The sequence below is a fragment of the Miscanthus floridulus genome, chromosome 17, assembly GCF_019320115.1.
Source record: "Miscanthus floridulus cultivar M001 chromosome 17, ASM1932011v1, whole genome shotgun sequence".
Lineage (NCBI taxonomy): Eukaryota > Viridiplantae > Streptophyta > Magnoliopsida > Poales > Poaceae > Miscanthus > Miscanthus floridulus.
Genome location: NC_089596.1, coordinates 100,386,091 through 100,408,263, shown reverse-complemented (window position 1 = coordinate 100,408,263; position 22,173 = coordinate 100,386,091). Strand labels below are relative to the sequence as shown.

At 50.4% G+C, this 22,173-nt stretch overlaps 1 protein-coding gene across 2 annotated transcripts; it reads left to right on the top strand.

The window, feature by feature from the left end:
* The first annotated feature begins 2,106 nt into the window (after positions 1-2,106).
* LOC136517156 (putative glucose-6-phosphate 1-epimerase) lies at positions 2,107-5,532 on the top strand. Of its 2 annotated transcripts, XM_066510675.1 has the most exons (8): positions 2,107-2,825; positions 2,954-3,028; positions 3,470-3,526; positions 3,698-3,861; positions 4,375-4,509; positions 4,613-4,715; positions 4,987-5,086; positions 5,184-5,532. In XM_066510675.1, the coding sequence occupies exons 1-8, from the start codon at positions 2,709-2,711 to the stop codon at positions 5,387-5,389; spliced, it is 957 nt and encodes a 318-aa protein (XP_066366772.1). In that variant the 5' UTR covers positions 2,107-2,708; the 3' UTR covers positions 5,390-5,532. The 2 variants fall into 2 exon arrangements, with proteins under 2 accessions (XP_066366772.1, XP_066366773.1); XM_066510676.1 differs by lacking the exon at positions 4,375-4,509.
* The last annotated feature ends 16,641 nt before the right edge of the window (positions 5,533-22,173 follow it).

The window sequence follows — 22,173 nt, the reverse complement described above, 5'->3', positions numbered from 1 at the left end:
AGTAGTTGCTATTAGGGCTTCATATCTGTCTAGTCACTTTGCTCTAGTGTTTTTGCAATTGTAGAGAAATTTTCTAATAAGCTATTCACCCCTCTCTAGCCACCTAGATCCTTTCACCTCAACAACAATCCCTTATATATATTTGGTTTTGGCTAGAACAAGATCTAATAACTATTTCTACCATAGGAGGCCCAATTATAATTATGGCTTTGGCTGCAAGGAACACTCTTCACAACCTACACGTGTGTGCCTCACTAAAAAACTCCATCCCAAAAAACTTGTGGAAAAAAGGGGCATGGAGAAAAGAGCACACACATGACTCAGATCCATACAAAGATTGATATGGGGTACTTTCATCTTCAATTGTCCTTGGAGGCTACCATCGCTAGAACCTTCATGATTTTGCCTTCAGAGACTTGATCCTTCACATGACTTTGAGCCTTCGGTGGCTTTTTTTGTGGATACGCCTTGGCCGATGTAGTCGAAGTAATTTAGTAGACAAAGCTGTCATAGATGGTCACCGCGGTGCCTTTAGACCTTCACTCATGGGTGCCATGCAAAGCTTGTCTCATCATGTGGATTGCTTCTCCAGTGCACCCCTCCCCGACCATCTTGGTTGTTGCTCGTGAGAGAATCTTCATGTATAGTTGATGTAGACGAAGTAAAAATGTATGACGTCGTTGAATGTGAAGTCGACGATGAGGATGTTGAAGTCATAGAAATTGATGGAGGGCCCCAGAATCGAAGATGTTAGCTGAGGCATGATCAATAACGATGTTGAAGGTTGATGATGTGCCCCTCAGGCTGAATTGGTTATAGGAGTAGGGTCGATGATGGCAAGCACCTCAAGGCAAAAGTAGCAATGAGAAGTCAGCGATGGGGCTAAAGGTTGACGGTGAGTACGTCGAGCTAAGGTAGTGGCAAAGGTGGAATCGATTTATTTACCAAGATTGGACCAACATGCACATTTAACACTTGGTCAAGCTTTGCACTCTCAAAACCCCTTCTGTGCTGTCGGTCTTGTGTGTGCACTATGCTGTGCAAACAAAGGGATCAGTCTGTGAACCCACTTACATATATAATATACAGAGGTCATTTATTTTAAGTTGGGTGTACGCTGAAAAAAATAGTAACATGATATTCTATTTTGCTATACTGATTTGTAATCATGCTTGTGTCGTGACCATACCTTTGATGTGTGCGCGTCCCAACAAAATAACCTTATCACCACCAAGCCAAAAGCAGGCGTATATATACAGTACATATCATAACAAGTTGAGCTGGGAGAAGAATTAGAAGCTTCAAGAAATACCAAAATCCTTGAAAACTCGACCGTTTGTCATGAGGGGCCGTGTACTGTGAGGGATTCTCGGAATCGACCAAGCGTAATCAGCATTACGAAAGGGAAAAACAAACATGCACACACCGAACGCTTGTGCTGACGCTTCGATGTCAGCAAATTAATCAAGAAGGGCAAGACGTAAGCAAAACTAGACCAAAATGCTCTCAATACATAAGTTCCTTAAAATCCATTCTTATACGGTGAATAGAGCTGAAAATACTATTTTTTTAGCTCCCTCTCATTTCTACTAAAGAAGCCTTTTTACCAAATATTTCATACAACGTTCAGTTTCATCAGTAAAGTTGTTCATATAGCCGAAGCCTAACCAACACTATTTTACCAATGAAGAAGAGCTATACGAAACGGAGAGTAGCAAGCAATAAATAAATCAACAACTAGGAGTTTAAGTATAAATAACTAATTTACCGACTCGGCCTGAATATAGCTTAGGTGAAAGAAATATCTCAAAGTTGCGCAAAGTAACGTTTTTGGGATTCACAAACACAAAGTCTGAACGCCTAGGATTTCATTGACTTTTTCCACCCTGCAAACCTCAAAAGGCCTCAAAATCCCTTGTGTTCCCGTAAAGCGGCGAGCAGACGGGCACGTGTCCGTGGTGGACGGCTGCATTCTACCGGGTCGGGTCCCATGCTGTCTGGTCTCTGGTGCCTGCTCCTGCAGCTCTCCCTCTCGCGCCAGTGCACCGCCAGTCCGCCACCATTTCCCTTGGATCCTTGCGCACGAGTCGAGCCGTTCCACTTCCATCCATCCCACCCCGCCCTCTGCCCCCACCTCCTCCTCCCATGGTGGTGGCATTGTGACCGCGCCAGGTCCCCCGCTGCGCTCCTGACGCCTCGTGTAAGCCTGTCGCCGCGCCCGCACGCAGCAGCAGCAGTCAGCACCCCGCGCCACGCCGTGCCGTGCCGTGCGGGCTTGCCGATCCTTCTCAGGCTTTGCGGGTGGTCGGAAAAGCAGAGGAGGAAGAAGAAGGCTGCCGCTAGCGCCGTAGCGCGAGCGCGCTAGCCGCTAGGTAGCTTTGGCTCACGGGTTCCAGGCCGCCCGCGGCGCGGCGCGCGCCTTTTTCGCTCACACGGAAAGTGCCCGTGCCTGTGCCGCCTGCCCGCCGCCCCGCGTGGCCTGGCCGTAACATCCGAACCGCCCCCAATGGCGACACCACGGGCTCCTCACCCTCCTCCGCATTAGTAGCAGCGTGCCAGCGGCCGCAGCGCAGCGCTCCTCCGCACACCCCCGCTCGTGGACCTCTCCTCTCAGCTCCCCTGCGCGTGCGCGCTCTGCTTCCCTTGCCACCGTGCGCTGCGCGGGCCGAGCGCGCGCTGCTTGCTGCTTGCTGCTTGGGTGATCGTCGATGAGCATGGGGCGCTTCGTCAACTCCATGGATCCGAGGTCGGGGCTGGAGGTGATCAGGGACTGGAACGGCGTCGCCCAGGTCGTGCTCCGCTCGCCCAAGGGTGCCTCCGCGCGGGTACGGACTACGGACTGCGACTCCACTTTCTCTTGTTGGGCGATCGATCGGCTCCGGCATTGCTTGGTTGGTCGTGGTTTTGACGGGGTTTTGCCGTCGCTGGCTGGATTGCCTGATTTGCTTCGCAGGTGAGCCTGCACGGCGGCCAGGTCGTCTCCTGGAGGAACGACCGCGGCGAGGAGCTCCTCTTCACCAGCAGCAAGGTAGAATTTTCTTCGTCTTATTTTCCACACTTACTCTTACCGTCCAGTAATCTGTAATGCTTACAGGTTCTCAGATTATGTAAAGGTTCAGCCATGCCGTTTGACTTTCTTGTGGCTGAGTGTTCTTCTAGCATTTCTGTGAGAAGACATGTGTTCAACTGGGCTGCAAAGAACACTGAATTGTATTCATGTATAATTGCCATTGTTTCTTTAGTCCATCCTGGTGGCTGGAGAAGCGAATGACAAATTAAGCTTTGTTATGTGCCTATGTTACCTGTGAGCTTGGACTAGTTTGTGGTCCTAAAGTTGCATGATGGTTTCCCTCGGTTTCCTGTGCTGAGCTCCTTTTTCTCGTCTTCCAGTAGACAGTAGTGGGCCTGTAGCCTTCTATCTGCTCCAATGGTCTAAAGCACTTTCATGTCCGTTGTTTCTGACGTGCAGGCAATCTTCAAGCCGCCAAATGCGATGCGAGGTGGAATTCAGATGTGTTTCCCACAGGTGCTGCAGCATGACCCATTCTTGTCACTGTTTCTATCGAATCGTACTTTTCTGGTGTAATTATGATTTTATCTGCATTGTACAAATTTAATGTACTATAAGCTGACTGATTGTGAGGGTCGTGCTGTAAAATGTCCGTGGGGCTTCTGATAACTGTAAAATTCCAAGCAGTTTGGATACTCTGGGACATTGGAGCGACATGGATTTGCAAGAAACAGGATATGGGCCCTGGATGATGAGCATCCACCACTGAATCATAATGATAACGGCAGCAAAGTTTCTGTTGACCTTATACTAAAGCCATCTGAAGATGACCTCAAGTGCTGGCCACATCGGTATGCATTTCTGCAGTTATCTGCGTTTGTATTCCTATGACCATGCCTACTTTATGTTACAACTAAATGAGGGCTAGATGTCAAATCTCTGTTAAGTATTGTGTCATTGAGGTGTGTCGTCCAATGACTCAAGTTGGGTATTTCTTGACAATATTTTCCTGACATATTTTCAAAGGATTACATGTGGAAATTGAATTCTTAAAATAAAGATGTGGGAAATTAACAAGGATGCATTTTTATGGCATTGCTTGTAAGGAGGGTCTTGGATTTGGATATGTGTAATCACTACTACTTCATCTTATAGCATTTCAGTTTTTTTACTAGAAAAGGAAATCTGAACAAGGCTGTCGTTGCTTAGCTGGATGATTCTTTACTGTTGATCAGTATTTACATGCCTAACATTTTTTTATGGACCCAGATGCCTTCTCATGCTTAAGTCACAAAATGCAGAATCAGTAAAGTTTATTCATATGAATGTCCTCATGTATGAGTATGACTATAATTTGGTTGCAGTTTTGAGTTCCGTCTGAGGGTCTCTCTTTCAAAGGATGGGGACTTGTCGTTAATATCACGCATTAGGAATGTCAATGGCAAGCCATTCAGTTTCTCGTTTGCTTATCACACGTATCTTTCTGTTTCTGACATCAGGTCAGGCATTATTTGCCCAGCACATCGTTATGTATACCTCACTATCTAACTACTCCCTTCAGGGAATTTTCATGAGTGACATGCTACGTCTTCTTAATTCCAGTGAGGTCAGGATTGAAGGTCTGGAGACACTTGATTATCTTGACAACCTTAGCCACAAAGAACGGTTTACGGAACAAGGAGATGCCATAACATTTGAGTCAGAGGTAAAAAATTTCCCAGTACTTAATGAATTGAATGTACATATATATTATTTAAATATGCTCAAACTAGCCAGTGACTTGCATCTTGGCAAGTCCTTCATTTTTATTGGTATCGACATACATATAACTATATGCTTGCTTCTGTGGATAGTTAAACATAACTGTAGAAGATTTTGTGCTTTAGTTGTTGTTTCTACTGTAATTATACTGTCTTAGATGCTCAAGATTTATAAGGTCATTGGTGACCCCTTCTCTTTGTCCAATCTCTTTACAGGTCGACCGAGTCTACGTTAGCTCCCCAAATGTAGTAGCGATTCTTGACCATGAGAAGAAACATTCATTTGTCATAAGAAAGGAAGGACTTCCTGACGTTGGTAAGATCTGCTTCCATTTGCCAAAATGTCACCTACCAGAAAATCAACTGCTAACAGAACTACTGATTTATCATTATAACCACTGCATCCCTGTCAGTTGTGTGGAATCCATGGGAAAAGAAATCGAAGACCATGGTAGACTTCGGTGATGAGGAGTACAAGCAGATGCTTTGCGTTGATGCGGCCGCTGTGGAGAGAGCAATCACGCTGAGACCAGGGGAGGAGTGGACTGGGAAGCTGGAGCTTTCTGCGGTTTTATCCACTAACTGCAGCGATCATCTTGATCACCCTGTCAGCATCTAGCGTTTAATCACATTTTAGTGCTATATATTTGCCTCACAAGAGAAGTATGGGCCCCTACAGCTCGACTTGATTCTGGAATCGGCACAATTTTGTGACCTGTTTTTTGGAATCTCAACAATGAATGATAATAGCGCCTTGTTTCATGCATAATGTGAAACGACCCCAATTTCCGCGAAGGGAAATCCACAGCGTCGAAGTATAATAAGATCGTTGTAGATCATATTATTCAAATTCCAGTCGAATATCACATCCATACAACGATAATATCAGAGTACAAATAGTGCGGAATTACATAATTTATTACATCGCCGCATTGGCGGAATCAAAAGTAGCATTCATTCAGAACAGCTTGAAGATAAGATCGCCAAACTCGAGCGTAGGCACGAACCCCTCATCCGTCAAACTCCTCGGAGCTATACTCCTCAGCAGAACCTGTGTGCCAAAATTTATCAGTACGATTTGTACTGGCCACTCCCATCCCTATGAGCATTGCTTTGTGGAAGTTGGATGCAAGTGGGACATGATCAAAGGAACCTATAAAGCTGGGGTTTTCTATGCAATAGCATATCAAGTAAATAGTAATAGTTTGTTAAGTTTTAACACCATTCCCACACACATTCCACTCCTTTCCCTTTTCCGAGCCATGTTTCGATCCTGGGATCGACATACCACCATCTCCATACCATCACCATACCATACCATCGCTCAGTCGACAGGCCAACTCCCTCTCGGCACTGTCTCAAGGCCCGTAGCCCCTGGCTACGACCGACACTCTCTCACGGGGGAAGAAGAGAATGACTCATCTCATTATCTAGTTTAAGCGAAACCCAGGAAAGGTCCATAACCGACAAGTCGGCACATGTATCGATCGATCAACCATACACTCTGCAGAGGTTTTACATAACCACAAGATCCGCCTTCCTCGCTGACCGTCGTCAACTAGGCTGATTCCGGCCGCTTGCTAGCCTAGAATAATGCCACTCTACCATTCAGCCCTGGTTCACCTCAAGTCAAGTCTGGGGTGGCTGAAACTGTGAGTCATGAGCCGGGTCCACAAGGTCTCCATGAAGTCTCGGAAGGGTGGGGGGGGGGAATCCTCCGCGCCCCGTACCTCCTTACACTGTCCGCTATCAACCTAGCAGTAGTGGCAATATCCTACCAAGTAGTCCAGCCGTCCCGCACCATATAGGGCGAGTGGTACGTAAGGCTTCCCGGTGAATCTGAGTACTAGTAAGTCCTTAGGGATGACCAAGCCAGAATGTCTCCATCAGGGTTTCCATTTACCGTGCCACCACAGCACCTCCATCCCGGGCTCCACCCGTCACAGGTTCACATCTAGGTCCACCTCATATACCATTTACCCACCACAGGTATCCATTTTCAGGGGTGCCCAGGTAGCATCCCATAGCAAGACTTGCCCCAGGCTCGTCGTATACTCCAACTTGGTCGACACAACCCTCACCCTCCACACACCCAAGTCACACACGCAGCACTCTCCCCATAGTCCAGGTAACACCAGTTTTCCACCACGCACGTAGTATAAGCATAGTAGAAGTATAAGTAATGAAATATATAGCAGTAAGCGTGTGTCTAGCCTAATAGCAGGGTATGCAGAGGTAAAGTTGCGTCAAGATAAAGGCTTTCAAGCAAGCATACAACCATGCAAGTCCTAGCATAATATAATTGTAGCAGTAAAGTAAAGCGATAGCAGTTCTATATTAGCCATGCGTAATAGGTGCTACGAGATTGGGTGGGATGTGGCACCTTCAGTGTAGTCGTCTCCGTACTCCTCACGGTACTCACGATCCTCGTCTGTCTGTTTCTCCTCCGAGTCTGCAAACGATCATAATATAGTCGCGTTAGCGACATCTATAGAATAGCACAAAGAAGCAATGAAAATTCAAAAGAGCCAAATGCACTCAAACATGGGTTCATTGCGTAGAGCTTGATTTTAGATGAATTTTGGTCCTGATTTCGTATTTTTCTGAGGTCATATGAATTAGTTATGAATTTTCGAAGTTTAAATCTATTTCTGAAAATGCAAAAAGGCTGAATTAATCCTGGGCTGACACGTGTCATCATGGTTCCGAGCTGACAGGTGGGGCCCAGCTGACGTCAGCATGACGTCATCAACGTCGTCCACACCGACAGGTGGGGCCAAAGGCTATTAGGTCACTGACAGGTGGGTCCGGTCAAAGTCAACGTCAGTCAACGACGAGTCAGCGGTCAACGGTCAACAGTCACTGTCACTGACATGTGGGCCTGGTCTGCTGACGTCAGCAGCTGATGTCAGCGTGACGTCAGCATGACATCACCTCGGCTGTGCTGGCTTCTGACATGTGGGTCCCACATGACGTCATCATGACGTCAGCATCTGACGTGTGGGTCCAGGGTGTCCGTGTCACTGACAGGTGGGGCCAGGTCAACGGTCAGCGTTGACCAGTCAACGGTCAATACGGGCTAGGTCCGAACTAGGCCGGTTGGTCTTCGGGTTGGGCCGGTCTGGGCCGGGCCGGGCCGAACACATGGCACGCTGTGACGCTGCCACGTCACGGCCGTGGGCTCTTATTGGGCTGTGGTCCATGGCTGCGGTCTACGGTGGACCAATTGATGCTGGTCCATGGACCACAGACCGGTCTACGGTGGACCGAGTCCATTGTATGTTTCTCTCGGCTCGGCTCGTATGCACCGAGTTCACGCAGGGGTGTCAGCGAGAGGGGGTGTTCCCCTGTTCTCTTCCGCGGCGGTGCTCCCGTCGGTGGCAAGCGCTCGGTGAGCCCCCGTGGCAGTGCTGATGTCCGATTGGAGAGGGGAAAAGCTTCCCCGGGTCACGGCGACTGCGTCTGTGGGGTCAAGGTGGCGGACATGGCTTTCCACGGCGCTGGCCATGGTGATCAGCGGCTCAAGCTCCACCGGCGTGCGGGAAGGCACGGGTGCTGCGGCATAGGCCATTTCTGTGGTGCGCGTGGGCGACACGGTGCTCCAGCGAGCATGTTGGGCAGGTCGAGAGGTCTTCCAGGGGCTCCGGTGACTTTGGCCACGGCGACGACCTTCCGAGCACAACGGCGGTGAGGCGCGCGGGTCTCTACATGGCTCCAGTGGGGTGGTCACGGCGTGCGTGTGGTTCCAGCGATCAAGACGGGCGAGATGAGGGAACGCCAGGCGCTCCCAGCGAACCTGTCCCGGTGGAGTTGTCGCGGCGGCGGCGGTGCTCCGGCCGTGGCACGGTGTGGCCTCCGGGGTCCTCCGGTGGCCTATGCCTACCCGTGATCGCGATCGTGGCGTCTTCCATGGCAGGAAGAAACTAGCCAAAGCGGTGGCGTGACATCTACTACGGTGATGTAGCCGCGGTGGCTCCGCCACGGCCGTGCGCATGTTCCCGGCATGCGCCCGTGCGTGCTCGTGTCCATGGGGCTTAGGAGAGGGTCTCAGTGGCGTACGGCTCACCGTCGGTGTTGAGGGTGAGAGGATAGCGGCGCAGGGAAGGGTTGTGGCCGTGTAGCTCCAGAGGCAGTGCCGTGTCGTCCGCTCCGGCTTGATCCGCGGCGGCGCTCTGAGCTCCGGCGTCTTTCCCCCCCCTTTCTTCCTCCTCTCCCTCTTCTCTCTTGGCTCGGGTGGGTTGTGGATGGCCACCGAGGTGGCGGCGGGGCGACGGATCGAGCGCTAGGGCTCTGGGGCTGGGGCTTTTATAGCAGAGCTCGGCCATGGAGCCTGGCGTTCGGTGGTAGGAGATTGAGGGGGATCGGAGGCGTGCATCCCATCCGACGGCCGTGCGTGGTTGCATGGGCGTGGCGCAAGGGGGGGGCAAGGCCATGCCCCGGGCGTGACCCCCTGGCCCGCCCTACCATTGCTGTTGGGGCTCTGTTGCGCGGTGGTCGTGCACGGCATGGAGAAGAAGAATAGTAGGGCTGGCTTGCGGGGTCTAGCGGCAGTGGCTGCAAGCGGAGGCAGGGAGACGCGTGGGCATGGGCGTCGTGCAGCTGACACACGGGGTCCAGTGGCAGCGGCAGCGAGCGAAGGCGAGGAGCGCGCGGGCGTTGCTGGGCCGCAAGCTGGGCCGTGCGCGCGCTGGGGCTGGCTAGGCCGAGCTGCCTAGGCTTTCGAGGCCTTCTCCTCTTCTCTTTTCTTTTCTATTTTTCATTTCATCTCCATTGTCTTAAATTCAAATTTGGTTTAGAATTCGAATTTAAAACTGAGGTAACTTGTTCATTGGAGTTTAGGGAATTTTGTTTAATAATAACTTTATGGAATTGTTAAGCATAACATAAAGCAATGAGAATCCAAATCACAATTTAAGTTAACATGTATGCAACATCTATTTGTTAGAAATTAAATAATCATAATCAACATATGACATGCTATGCTTATGTGTTGGCTTAGGTTGGGTTACTTCTAATGCAACTCCTGGGTTGGGTTTCTTTACATGACACTCATCATCACATGGAAGTTTTGAGAAAAATTTTGTAGTTAGTATTTTTGGTGTGTGGATTTTTGGGTTGTTACAGTCCTACCCCCTTAACAGAATCTTGTCCCCGAGATTAAAGCGTAACGTACTCTTCGAAGAGGTAGGGATATCGTAGCCGGAGGTCAGACTCTTTTTCCCATGTTGCTTCTCTCTCAGTATGATTACTCCATTGAACCTTGCACATAGGAATAGTCTTGCTACGGGTCTCTTTAGTATCTCTGCCCAGAATTCTGATAGGATGTTCTTTATACTCAAGTGTATCTTGAATGTCAAGTGTACCAGTTGGGACTACTTCATCGGGTACTCTTAAACATTTGCGTAGCTAGGATACATGAAATACGGGATGTACACCCGTCAATTCCTCAGGTAACTCAAGTTTGTAGGCGAGCTTTCCAATTCTCTTGCAAATCTTGTATGGGCCAACAAATCTAGGGGCAAGCTTGCCTTTCACATGGAATCTGACCGTTCCACGTAGCGGGGATACCTTGAGATAGACGAAGTCCCCCACATTGAACTCTAGTTCTCTTCTTCTTTTGTCAGCATAGCTCTTGTATCGACTTTGAGCAATTCTCAAATTCTCTCTTACCTGAGCAACTCCTTCTTTGGCATCTTGAATCTTGGCGGAGTCAAAGAACGATCTTTCTCTCGGTTGGGACCACATCAAAGGTGTCTTACAAGGTCTGCCATACAGAGCTTCAAATGGCGACATCTTGATACTGGCTTGGTAGCTATTGTTGTAAGAGAACTCTGCATAGGGTAGGCATTTCTCCCAATCAGAGCCGTAATTCAGTACACTAGCACGAAGCATGTCTTCTAAGATCTGATTTACTCGTTCTATCTGTCCATCTATCTGTGGGTGGTAAGCGGTACTGAAATCAAGTTTGGTTCCAATAGACTTGTGCAGAGCTTCCCAGAATCGGGACACAAATTGAGGACCATGATCAGATACAATACTAGAGGGAGCTCTATGCAGTCTAAGAATATGCTCAACATATAGATCCGCTAATTTCTCGGCGTTGGTCTTGGTCTTTACTGGTACAAAGTGAGCAATCTTGGTCAAGCAATCAATAATCACCCAGATGGAATCATTGCCTTTCTGTGAACGAGGCAATCCAACTATGAAATCCATGGATATGTTCTCCCATTTCCACTCGGGTACGTCAAGAGGCTTTAGCAATCCTGCAGGCCTTTGATGTTCAGCCTTGACTCTATTGCAGGTGTCACAACATGCCACATGTCCTGCAATGTCTGTCTTCATGCCTTTCCACCAGAAGTGTTTCTTCAGGTCTTGGTACATCTTTGACCCTCCAGGGTGAATACAGTATTTGGAATCATGAGCTTCTGACAGAATTTCCCCTCGTAGTACTGGGTCAGATGGAACGCAGATTCTGTTCTTAAACCAGATGGTTCCTTGTTCATCTTCTTGGTGGTTGGTATTGTAGCCTAGTTTCATCAGACCACGGAGATACTCAATCTCTTCACAACTTTTCTGAGCTTGATGGATGCGATATGTGAGATCATACTATATGCGGAGCTCATTCAGCAAGCCATGCGGTAGTATCTCTAGTTGGAAATCATCAATCTCTCCCTTGAGCTCAGGTGGTACTGATTCAGTGATCAAGGTGTGACAGTAACTCTTGCGACTAAGAGCATCTACGACTACATTAGCTTTTCCCGGATGATAGTGAATTTCCAGGTCATAGTCCTTGATCAACTCAAGCCATCGGCGTTGCCTCATATTCAAATCTTCTTGAGTGAAAAAGTACTTCAAGCTCTTGTGATCAGTGTAGATGTCACACTTGTTGCCTATCAAGTAGTGTCTCCAGATCTTCAAGGCATGCACAACTGCTGCTAACTCTAGATCATGGGTTGGGTAACGGTTCTCGTGTTCTTTCAACTGTCGAGAAGCATAAGCTATCACTCTTCCATCTTGCATCAGCACACAACTGAGTCCTTGACGAGATGCATCACAATAGACCATGAAATCTTTGCTGATATCAGGCAATGATAGCACAGGAGTTGTGGTAAGCTTCAGTTTCAGTTCCTGGAAGCTTTGCTCGCACGCGGGCGTCCATTCAAACTCCTTAGTCTTCTTCAGAAGGTTGGTCATTGGACGGGCTATCTTGGAGAAGTTCTCAATGAATCGGCGATAATATCCAGCCAATCCCAAGAAACTTCTGACTTCTGTCACATTGCGGGGCTGATCCCATTCTTTCACAGCTTCAATCTTGGCTGGATCAACTGCGACACCCTCAGCTGATAGTACGTGGCCTAAGAAGGCAACTTCCTGTAGCCAAAACTCACATTTACTGAACTTTGCATATAGCTTATGTTGGGCTAGTTTCTCAAGCAAGGTTCTCAGATGATGTTCATGTTCTTCAGCGGTGGTTGAATAGACAAGGATGTCATCAATGAATACCACCACGAACTTATCCAGTTCATCCATGAAAACTTTATTCATCATGTTCATGAAATATGTGAGAGCATTCGTGAGTCCAAAGGACACCACAGTGAACTCAAACTGCCCATACCTAGTCACAAAAGCTGTCTTCGGGATATCACTTTCTCGAATCTTCATCTGATGATAGCCTGATCTAAGATCAATCTTAGAGAAATACTTTGCACCTCGAAGCTGATCAAGCAGATCATCAATTCTTGGCAGGGGGTACTTGTTCTTGATGGTGACTGCGTTCAAGTTCCGGTAATCAATGCACATTCTCATTGAGCCATCCTTCTTCTTGACAAACAGAACAGGGGATCCCCAGGGTGAAGCACTGGGCCTGATATATCCCTTCGAGATGAGCTCATCAAGCTATTTCTTGAGCTCAGTTAGTTCATCAACTAACATGCGATAGGGTCTCTTGGCAATGGGTCCCATTCCCGGTAACAAATCAATGATGAACTCAACATCACGGTCTGGTGGCATACTCGGTAATTCTTCAGGGAATACATCGAGATAGTCTCTGACTACTGGCACATCATGAACTGTCTTCTCCTCTTTTTGCGATTCTGAACTTGCTTTAAGGGCACATAGGATAGAGGTGGACTTTCCAGACTGGGGTTCACATCTAATGACTTGGCCTGATGGGTGGGTCACTTGGACATATCTAGGTGAACATGATATGATACCTCGGTGAATGGTTAACCAATCCATGCCTAAGATGACATCTAGGTTAGTGGAAGGTAGCAGGGTTAGGTCGGCTCTAAAGATAAGACCCTCAATGGTAAGACTCACTCCCTTACAGATGTGGGTGCATTTTAGGTCTCCTAACGGTGAACTGGTGATGATAGGCTCTTCATGTGGGGTTACAGATAGGTCATGTTCTCGTGCAAACTTGGATGATATGTAAGAACAAGTTGCTCTAGAGTCAAATAGAACTGATGCAGTATTGCCATTAACTAAAAACATACTGTACACAACGTCAGGGGCAGCTTGTGCTTCCTCGATGTCTAGATGGTTGAGACGTCCACGAGTAGCTAATCCCTTGAACTGAGACTTCTGTGCAGCTAAGTTCTGAGGGCACTCAGCGGCTTTGTGACCTGGTTGGCCACAAGCAAAGCAGGTGAAAGGCGTACCGCCTGTAGGGGTTGACACGGGTGCCTTCCAGTTTCCAATGCTTGGTGCGGAGCGGTTCTGTGCTGGGCGTTCATTCACTGTGCGGGGACGGTTGAAACGGTCCTGACTGTTGCGGTCCTGAGCATAACGGTCCCGGGTGTAACGATCCTGAGCAGGGCAGGAGTATTTGGCGGTGTAGCCTCCACTTCCCCTACTCGATCCGGGGTTGTCATCCCTGTTATGGCGAGAGCGTTCCCTGGATGGTGCATCTCTGCGGAACCTCTTGCGATCACAACCACGGAGAGACTCCTCAGGCTTACGTTTCCTATCCCTGTACTCTTCTCCAGCTTCAGCACGGTCCTTCTCAATCTGGATGTAGCGATCCACCAGAGCACGCAATGTGTTGCTCTCAATACCGCCAAACTTTAGCTTGATGTGCGGGTTAAGTCCCTTGCGGCAATAGTACAGCTTCTCCTTCTCAGAGTTCACAACATAAGAAGGTGCATAGCGCAGAAGGTTGGTGAAACGAGTAGTGTACTCAGTCACCCTGTCCTTTCCCATCTTGATGTTGCGGAACTCCTCGGCTTTGGCCTCCATGATACCCTTGGGAATGTGATACTCAGTGAATGCTTCAGCGAACTCATCCCACGAGATGTGGGCAGGGTCCTCATGGGAGTCACTAAAACTGTCCCACCAGGAGCGTGCTGCACCCGTGAGCTGGTGTGTGGCAGCTCCAACACACTCATCATCAGTGAAAGTAGTGAGGTCAAGCTTCTTCTCCATTTCCTTGAGCCAGTCATCGGCTACAAGCGGGTCAGGGTCGGTGCCATCATAGGTAGGTGGCCTTAGCTTCAGAAATCCCTCTAGCTTCCTTTGGAAGTCGTTCTGCTGACCTCCCTGGCGATGGTTTGCTCCTTCAACAAGAGCTGCAAGAAGCTGGGTCTATTTTGCCATCACTTCTGCCAGGTTCGGTGGTGGTGGTGGAGGAATGTTCTCCTCAAGCGGTGGAGTATTCTCTAGGTGGAAAGGTATCCCTCCACGTCCATGGCCACGGCCACGACCACGGTTGTTGCCACCACGTCCCCCATTGGGTTCAACTGGTTCAGGGGTGGGCGCACGTCCTCGATTCATTAGGCGATTAGAACGACGGTTCGGCATCTGCAACACGGATCATAGAGAGTTTAGTGCTTGTGCCATAAGTGCTTATAATTCAATATGATTACATGATTTTGATGATTTAAATAAAAACATTTATGCTATCCAACACTCATTACAAAAGAAGCAATAAGATTCATAAAGATGCAATAAGATCCGAAACATTCATTACATGGTTTTTATTACATAGCATCATCTCCAGTAGCTACACTTGAAGACGTGCGAGAATCGTTCTACTCATAGTGTCTCATAATACATCTCATAAGGGGTACAACTTACGGAAGCTACTGACATGACTCATGACCACGCAGGGTCATCTACTCTAACTCATACACCATAGCTGGGAACGACTGTTCTCGATCTCGATCTCCTCGTCAGACTTGTGAAGTCAGGACACGTACTTCAAGGCCTCGGCGAGCTCCTCAGTAGGCTTGGCTCCAGGTAGGGTAGGGCAAGCATCTAGGTTGAGGCGAGTCGGGGCTAACTCAAACTCCTCTATCCTAGGCTTCGTCTTACTACGAACCTCCTTGGGTAGCTGATCCCACATACCCTTCATCTCCCTGAGGCACTTCCTGTCAGACTTCTGCCAAGCCTGCCATGTCCTCTCACACTTGTCCTGTAGGTACTCGGTCTGCCTGAGTGCCTCGATCAGGTGACCCTGGTTGCGAACGGCCTTCTTCCTAAACTCCTCTAGCTCCTGAGTTAGGGTCTTGTTCCGAGATTGGATCTTCAGTATATCAATCCCCTTAGATCTCTCTCTGTCTCCTCTGCGGTTGAACTCAGCCTTCTTGTCATCCAACTCACTCTATAACTCCAAGACCTTGCTGTCGAGGTAGCAGTTCCTGTTGCCTAGGTCGGCTGCTTTGTCCTATAAGTCAGCGACCTTGGCTCTGTGGTCCTCCTCACGACGGTTGAGCTCATCCTGTAGCTTGGCAACTGTCTCCAGTAGGCTAGCTCGCTCCTGTGCTCCCTGCGAGTCTCGCTCCTAGTACTCCCACCGAAGGGCCTGGTCCTGACATCTCCTCTGCTCCAACTGGGTCACATACCTATCCTGCTCCAGTAGGTGAATAGCTGAGACACGAAGGCATCTATCCTCCTCGGCAAGGATAACTCTGCCTGCTGCGAAGCTCTGCTCACTGGGGGTAAGGCTAAGGTCGAGGGCCTGAGGAAGTAGACAGAACTCTGTCGTCTTCAGGTGCTCATAATGGTCCCTCATCACTCTGTGAAGTGCCTTGTGCGAGATAGCTCGCAGTCCCTCCTCGACTGTGTCCTCTATAGTTAACTCGGTGGAAGCTGGGACAGAAGGTAAGGTAGTGCTAGCTAGGAACTCGGCTGAGGTGACGACTGGTCCTTCAATTCCTCCTTCCTTAGCTGGCTTTCCGGTGTAGGTGACCTTGACAAGCTCGTCGGGGACACCTAACATGACGAGAACTCGGTAGAGGGTCTGTGCAAAACCCCCGAGCTCACTTAGGTCAAAGGTAAGCTTAGCGTGGTCCAAAGGTAGCGGTCCTAGTGGTGGCCAGTCGACGTTCGTTGCCATCTGCATGTTTCAAGGGGACAGGTGTTAGCAGGTCAATAATAGATAAGCCTTGCATAAAAGTAAATGCAGGGTCGGTATATAACCGAAAGAAGGGCTGTTCACGTCCTATTCTATCATCCATTTCTAAGGGTTTCGTCCTAAGGTCAAGTATGTCTCTGATACCAACTGAAACGACCCCAATTTCCGCGAAGGGAAATCCACAGCGTCGAAGTGTAATAAGATCGTTGTAGATCATATTACCCAAATCCCAGTCGAATATCACATCCATACAACGATAATATCAGAGTACAAATAGTGCGGAATTACATAATTTATTACATCGCCGCATTGGCAGAATCAAAAGTAGCATTCATTCAGAACAGCTTGAAGATAAGATCGCCAAACTCGAGCGTAGGCACGAACCCCTCATCCGTCAAACTCCTCAGAGCTATACTCCTCAGTAGAACCTATGTGCCAAAATTTATCAGTACGATTTGTACTGGCCACTCCCATCCCTATGAGCATTGCTTTGTGGAAGTTGGATGCAAGTGGGACATGGTCAAAGGAACCTATAAAGCTGGGGTTTCCTATGCAATAGCATATCAAGTAAATAGTAATAGTTTGTTAAGTTTTAACACCATTCCCACACACATTCCACTCCTTTCCCTTTTCTGAGCCAGGTTTCGATCCTGGGATCGACATACCACCATCCCCATACCATCACCATACCATACCATCGCTCAGTCGACAGGCCAACTCCCTCTCGGCACTGTCTCAAGGCCCGTAGCCCCTGGCTACGACCGACACTCTCTCACGGGGGAAGAAGAGAAGGACTCATCTCACTATCTAGTTTAAGCGAAACCCAGGAAAGGTCCATAACCGACAAGTCGGCACATGTATCGATCGATCAACCATACACTCTGCAGAGGTTTTACATAACCACAAGATCCGCCTTCCTCGCTGACCGTCGTCAACTAGGCTGATTCCGGCCGCTTGCTAGCCTAGGATAATGCCACTCTACCATGCAGCCCTGGTTCACCCCAAGTCAAGTCTGGGGTGGCTGAAACTGTGAGTCATGAGCTGGGTCCACAAGGTCTCCATGAAGTCTCAGAAGGGTGTGGGGGGGGGGGAATCCTCCGCGCCCCGTACCTCCTTACACTGTCCGCTATCAACCTAGCAGTAGTGGCAATATCCTACCAAGTAGTCCAGCCGTCCCGCACCATATAGGGTGAGTGGTACGTAAGGCTTCCCGGTGAATCTGAGTACTAGTAAGTCCTTAGGGATGACCAAGCCAGAATGTCTCCATCAGGGTTTCCATTTACCGTGCCACCACAGCACCTCCATCCCGGGCTCCACCCGTCATAGGTTCACACCCAGGTCCACCTCATATACCATTTACCCACCATAGGTATCCATTTCCAGGGGTGCCCATGTAGCATCCCATAGCAAGACTTGCCCCAGGCTCGTCGTATACTCCAACTTGGTCGACACAACCCTCACCCTCCACACACCCAAGTCACACGCGCAGCACTCTCCCCATAGTCCAGGTAACACCAGTTTCCACCACGCACGTAGTATAAGCATAGTAGAAGTATAAGTAATGAAATATATAGTAGTAAGCGTGTGTCTAGCCTAATAGCAGGGTATGCAGGGGTAAGGTTGCGTCAAGGTAAAGGCTTTCAAGCAAGCATACTACCATGCAAGTCCTAGCATAATATAATTGTAGCAGTAAAGTAAAGCGATAGCAGTTCTATATTAGCCATGCGTAATAGGTGCTACGAGATTGGGTGGGATGTGGCACCTTCAGTGTAGTCGTCTCCGTACTCCTCACGGTACTCACGATCCTCGTCTGTCTGTTTCTCCTCCAAGTCTGCAAACGATCGTAATATAGTCGCGTTAGCGACGTCTATAGAATAGCACAAAGAAGCAATGAAAATTCAAAAGAGCCAAATGCACTCAAACATGGGTTCATTGCGTAGACCTTGATTTTAGATGAATTTTGGTCCTGGTTTCGTATTTTTCTGAGGTCATATGAATTAGTTATGAATTTTCAAAGTTTAAATCTATTTCTGAAAATGCAAAAAGGCTGAATTAATCCTGGGCTGACACGTGTCATGCTGTGGTTGGTCCACGTGGCTTGCTGACAGGTGGGGCCCAGCTGATGTCATCAATGTTGTCCACACCGATAGGTGGGGCCAAAGGCTATTGGGTCACTGACAAGTGGGTCCGGTCAAAGTCAACGTCAGTCAACGGTCAACAGTCACGGTCACTGACATGTGGGCCTGGTCTGCTGACGTCAGCAGTTGATGTCAGCGTGACGTCAGCATGACGTCACCTCGGCTGTGCTGGCTTTTGACATGTGGGTCCCACGTGATGTCATCATGACGTCAGTATCTGACGTGTGGGTCCAGGGTGTCCGTGTCACTGACAGGTGGGGCCAGGTCAACGATCAGTGTTGACCAGTCAACGGTTAATACGGGCTGGGTCCGAACTAGGCCGGTTGGTCTTCGGGTTGGGCCGGTCTGGGCCGGGCCGGGCCGAACACGTGGCACGCTGTGACGCTGCCACGTCACGGCCGTGGGCTCTTATTGGGCTGTGGTCCATGGCTGCGGTCTACGGTGGACCAATCGATGCTGGTCCATGGACCACAGACCGGTCTACGGTGGACCGAGTCCATTGTCTATTTCTCTCGGCTCGGCTCATATGCACCGAGTTCACGCAGGGGTGTCAGCGAGAGGGGGTGTTCCCCTGTTCTCTTCCGCGGCGGTGCTCCCGTCGGCGGTGAGCGCCTGGTGAGCCCCCGTGGCAGTGCTGATGTCCGATTAGAGAGGGGAAAAGCTTCCCCAGGTCACGGCGACTGCGTCTGTGGGGTCAAGGTGGCGGCCATGGCTTCCCGCGGCGCTGGCCATGGTGATCAGCGGCTCAAGCTCCGCCGGCGTGTGAGAAGGCGCGGGTGCTGTGGCATAGGCCATTTCTGTGGTGTGCGTGGGCGACACGGTGCTCCAGCGAGCATGTTGGGCAGGTCGAGAGGTCTTCCAAGGGCTCCGGTGACTTTGGCCACGGCGGCGGCCTTCCGAGCACAACGGCGGTGAGGCGCGCGGGTCTCTACGTGGCTCCAATGGGGCGGTCATGGCGTGCGTGTGGTTCCAGCGATCAAGACGGGCGAGATGAGGGAATGCCAGGCGCTCCCAGCGAACCTGTCCCCGGTGGAGTTGTCGCGGTGGCGGCGGTGCTCCGGCCGTGGCGCGGTGTGGCCTCCGAGGTCCTCCGGTGGCCTACGCCTACCCGTGATCGCGATCGTGGCGTCTTCCGTGGTGGGAAGAAACCAGCCAAAGCGGTGGCGTGACATCTACTGCGGTGATGCGGCCGCGGTGGCTCTGCCACGGCCGTGCGCGTGTTCTCGGCGTGCGCCCGTGCGTGCTCGTGTCCATGGGGCTTAGGAGAGGGTCTCAGTGGCGTACGGCTCACCGTCGGTGTTGAGGGCGAGAGGATAGTGGTGTAGGGAAGGGTTGTGGCCGTGTAGCTCCGGAGGCAGTGCCGTGTCGTCCGCTCCGGCTTGATCCGCGGCGGCGCTCCGAGCTCCGGCGTCTTCCCCCCCCCCCCTTCTTCCTCCTCTCCCTCTTCTCTCTTGGCTCGGGTGGGTTGTGGACGGCCACCGAGGTGGCGGCAGGGCGACGGATCGAGCGCTAGGGCTTCGGGGCTGGGGCTTTTATAGCAGAGCTCAGCCATGGAGCCCGGTGTTCGGTGGTGGGAGATTGAGGGGGATCGGAGGCGTGCATCCCATCCGACGGCCGTGCGTGGTTGCGTGGGCGCGGCGCAAGGGGGGGGGGGGCAAGGCCATGCCCCGGGCGTGACCCCCTGGCCCACCCTGCCATTGCTGTCGGGGCTCTGTCGCGCGGTGGTCGTGCACGACGTGGAGAAGAAGAATAGTAGGTCTGGCTTGCGGGGTCCAGCGGCAGCGGCTGCAAGCGGAGGCAGGGAGACTCGCGGGCATGGGCGTCATGCGGCTGACATGCGGGGTCCAGCGGCAGCGGCAGCGAGCGAAGGCGGGGAGCGCGTGGGCGTTGCTGGGCCGCACGCGCGCTGGGGCTGGCTGGGCCGAGCTGCCTGGGCTTTCGAGGCCTTCTCCTCTTCTCTTTTCTTTTCTATTTTTCATTTCATCTCCATTGTCTTAAATTCAAATTTGGTTTAGAATTCGAATTTAAAACTGAGGTAACTTGTTCATTGGAGTTTAGGGAATTTTGTTTAATAATAACTTTATGGAATTGTTAAGCATAACATAAAGCAATGAGAATCCAAATCACAATTTAAGTTAACATGTATGAACATCTATTTGTTAGAAATTAAATAATCATAATCAACATATGACATGCTGTGCTTATGTGTTGACTTAGGTTGGGTTACTTCTAAAGCAACTCTTGGGTTGGGTTTCTTTACATGACACTCATCATCACATGGAAGTTTTGAGAAAAATTTTGTAGTTGGTATTTTTGGTGTGTGGATTTTTGGGTTGTTACATAATGTACATAAAATGGCAAGATTTATCAGGTCTTTGCGACTTTGTTTTCGAAAGATTTCTAGTAATAAAAAATACGGGACGACATATAATGTTAGGCATATTAGTATTAAACATGCTTGTATAAGCCTAGAGGGCTAGTGGATGAGAGAGTTACATGTTGGGGTAAGGCATATGTTAGGAAACCCATTAGAGTGTTTAGGGCCTAATTACAAAGTCTAGGGGCTTATTTGAGAATATTTAGGATAGAAGAGACCCGACCCCCAACGTCCCCAGCAGGCGACTCGGGGGGGGGGGGCATCACTGGCGCCGCCAGGACCTCCCCTCCCTGCAAGCAGTCATCGTCGCCCTCCGGCATGCGGCGGCGGCGGCCCCCAAACATTCATTCCTCTCCCACCCCTCCTCTTCCCCATTGACTCTAGCGATTTTGGGTGGCTAGCAGGGCAGGTCTGGTCCTCCTGGGTCCAGATCTTCTGCTCTGACCCCAGTTCCATGTTTGTTAGGGTCCGATCGTCGGCGACCCTAGTCCGCGTAGGGGTGGCTGCTACACGGCGCATCTGCGCTAGTCTTCCTAGTTGACTCCGACTGGTTTCAGGAAGCCAACGGGCTAGGTCCGATCCACTCGGGTCTAGATCTACCGTATTCGGGCCCTGTACTGCGTTCGGCGGGGTGTGGCGGTCGTCGATGACCCTGGTCCGCACGGTCATGGCTGCTGCTCGGTGCATCCGGGCCGATTTGTGGGGTTGGCTCCTTGGGGCCAGTGCTCGTAGGTCTGAGTCCTCGCAGGGGCCTTGGCATCGCCCGGTGGTGCCTCTAGCTCGCCTGCCTAGTGGGCCGTTCTCAGCGGCGATAGCCTGCCCTATCGCCAGTTGGTGTGACTGGGCTCGTCCTCCGGGACCCCTAGGACTTGGCGCTCAAGGGCACGGAAGCTGGCTCAGCAGGCTCTCGCCGTTCGCCTTTGCGGTCCGGGTCCCATGTGTAAGGGCGCCTCCCCTTGCATCTAAGGTCGAATAGTTTCTAGGTGAAAACCCTGCCCGACTTCTTGCTATGGGCCGGCGGTGGTGGCGTAGTCTACGCCATCTACCTTCTTGGATGCACCGGCGAAGTTTCTATTCATCACACGTGTCAATGGGGCAGGTGTTGGGACGAAAGTCCTTCTGGTGCGCTTCTACCAACATTGATGGCGTATGCGGATGTCATTTCCTTCTTGAAGGCTTTGTTGGTGCAATTCTGCTGCCGTCCCGCTTCTCTCGCCAGAGTTGCTCCTTGTTGTGTTGTGTCTGCTTGTGCTTTAGCTTACTCTTCGCATTGGTCTGTCCAGCCCTAGTGTTTGGTGTTGTTGCAGTCGTTTGGTTCTTTGCAACGGATACTTGGCCACTGGCGCTCTCCTTGACGGATGCTTTGTTGACAATGCTTCTCAGGCGGATACTTTGCCGCCGACGTTGCTTCGGTCTCCCCTCTGTGGCAGATGCTTTGCTGCTGAGTGCGTGATGACCCACCTTCTTGTGGATACTTTGCGCTACTTTCATCCTTGGCAGGATACTTTGCCGCCCCATGTTGTCTTTGGCGGATG

What these genes read in the sequence shown, in the direction of transcription:
- LOC136517156 (XM_066510675.1), top strand. Translation starts at nt 2,709, where the DNA reads ATGAGCATGGGGCGCTTCGTCAACTCCATGGATCCGAGGTCGGGGCTG. An exon ending in TCCTCTTCACCAGCAGCAAG is followed by an intron (nt 3,029 to 3,469) that starts GTAGAATTTTCT and finishes TCTGACGTGCAG; the next exon opens with GCAATCTTCAAGCCGCCAAA. An exon ending in CCATAACATTTGAGTCAGAG is followed by an intron (nt 4,716 to 4,986) that starts GTAAAAAATTTC and finishes ATCTCTTTACAG; the next exon opens with GTCGACCGAGTCTACGTTAG.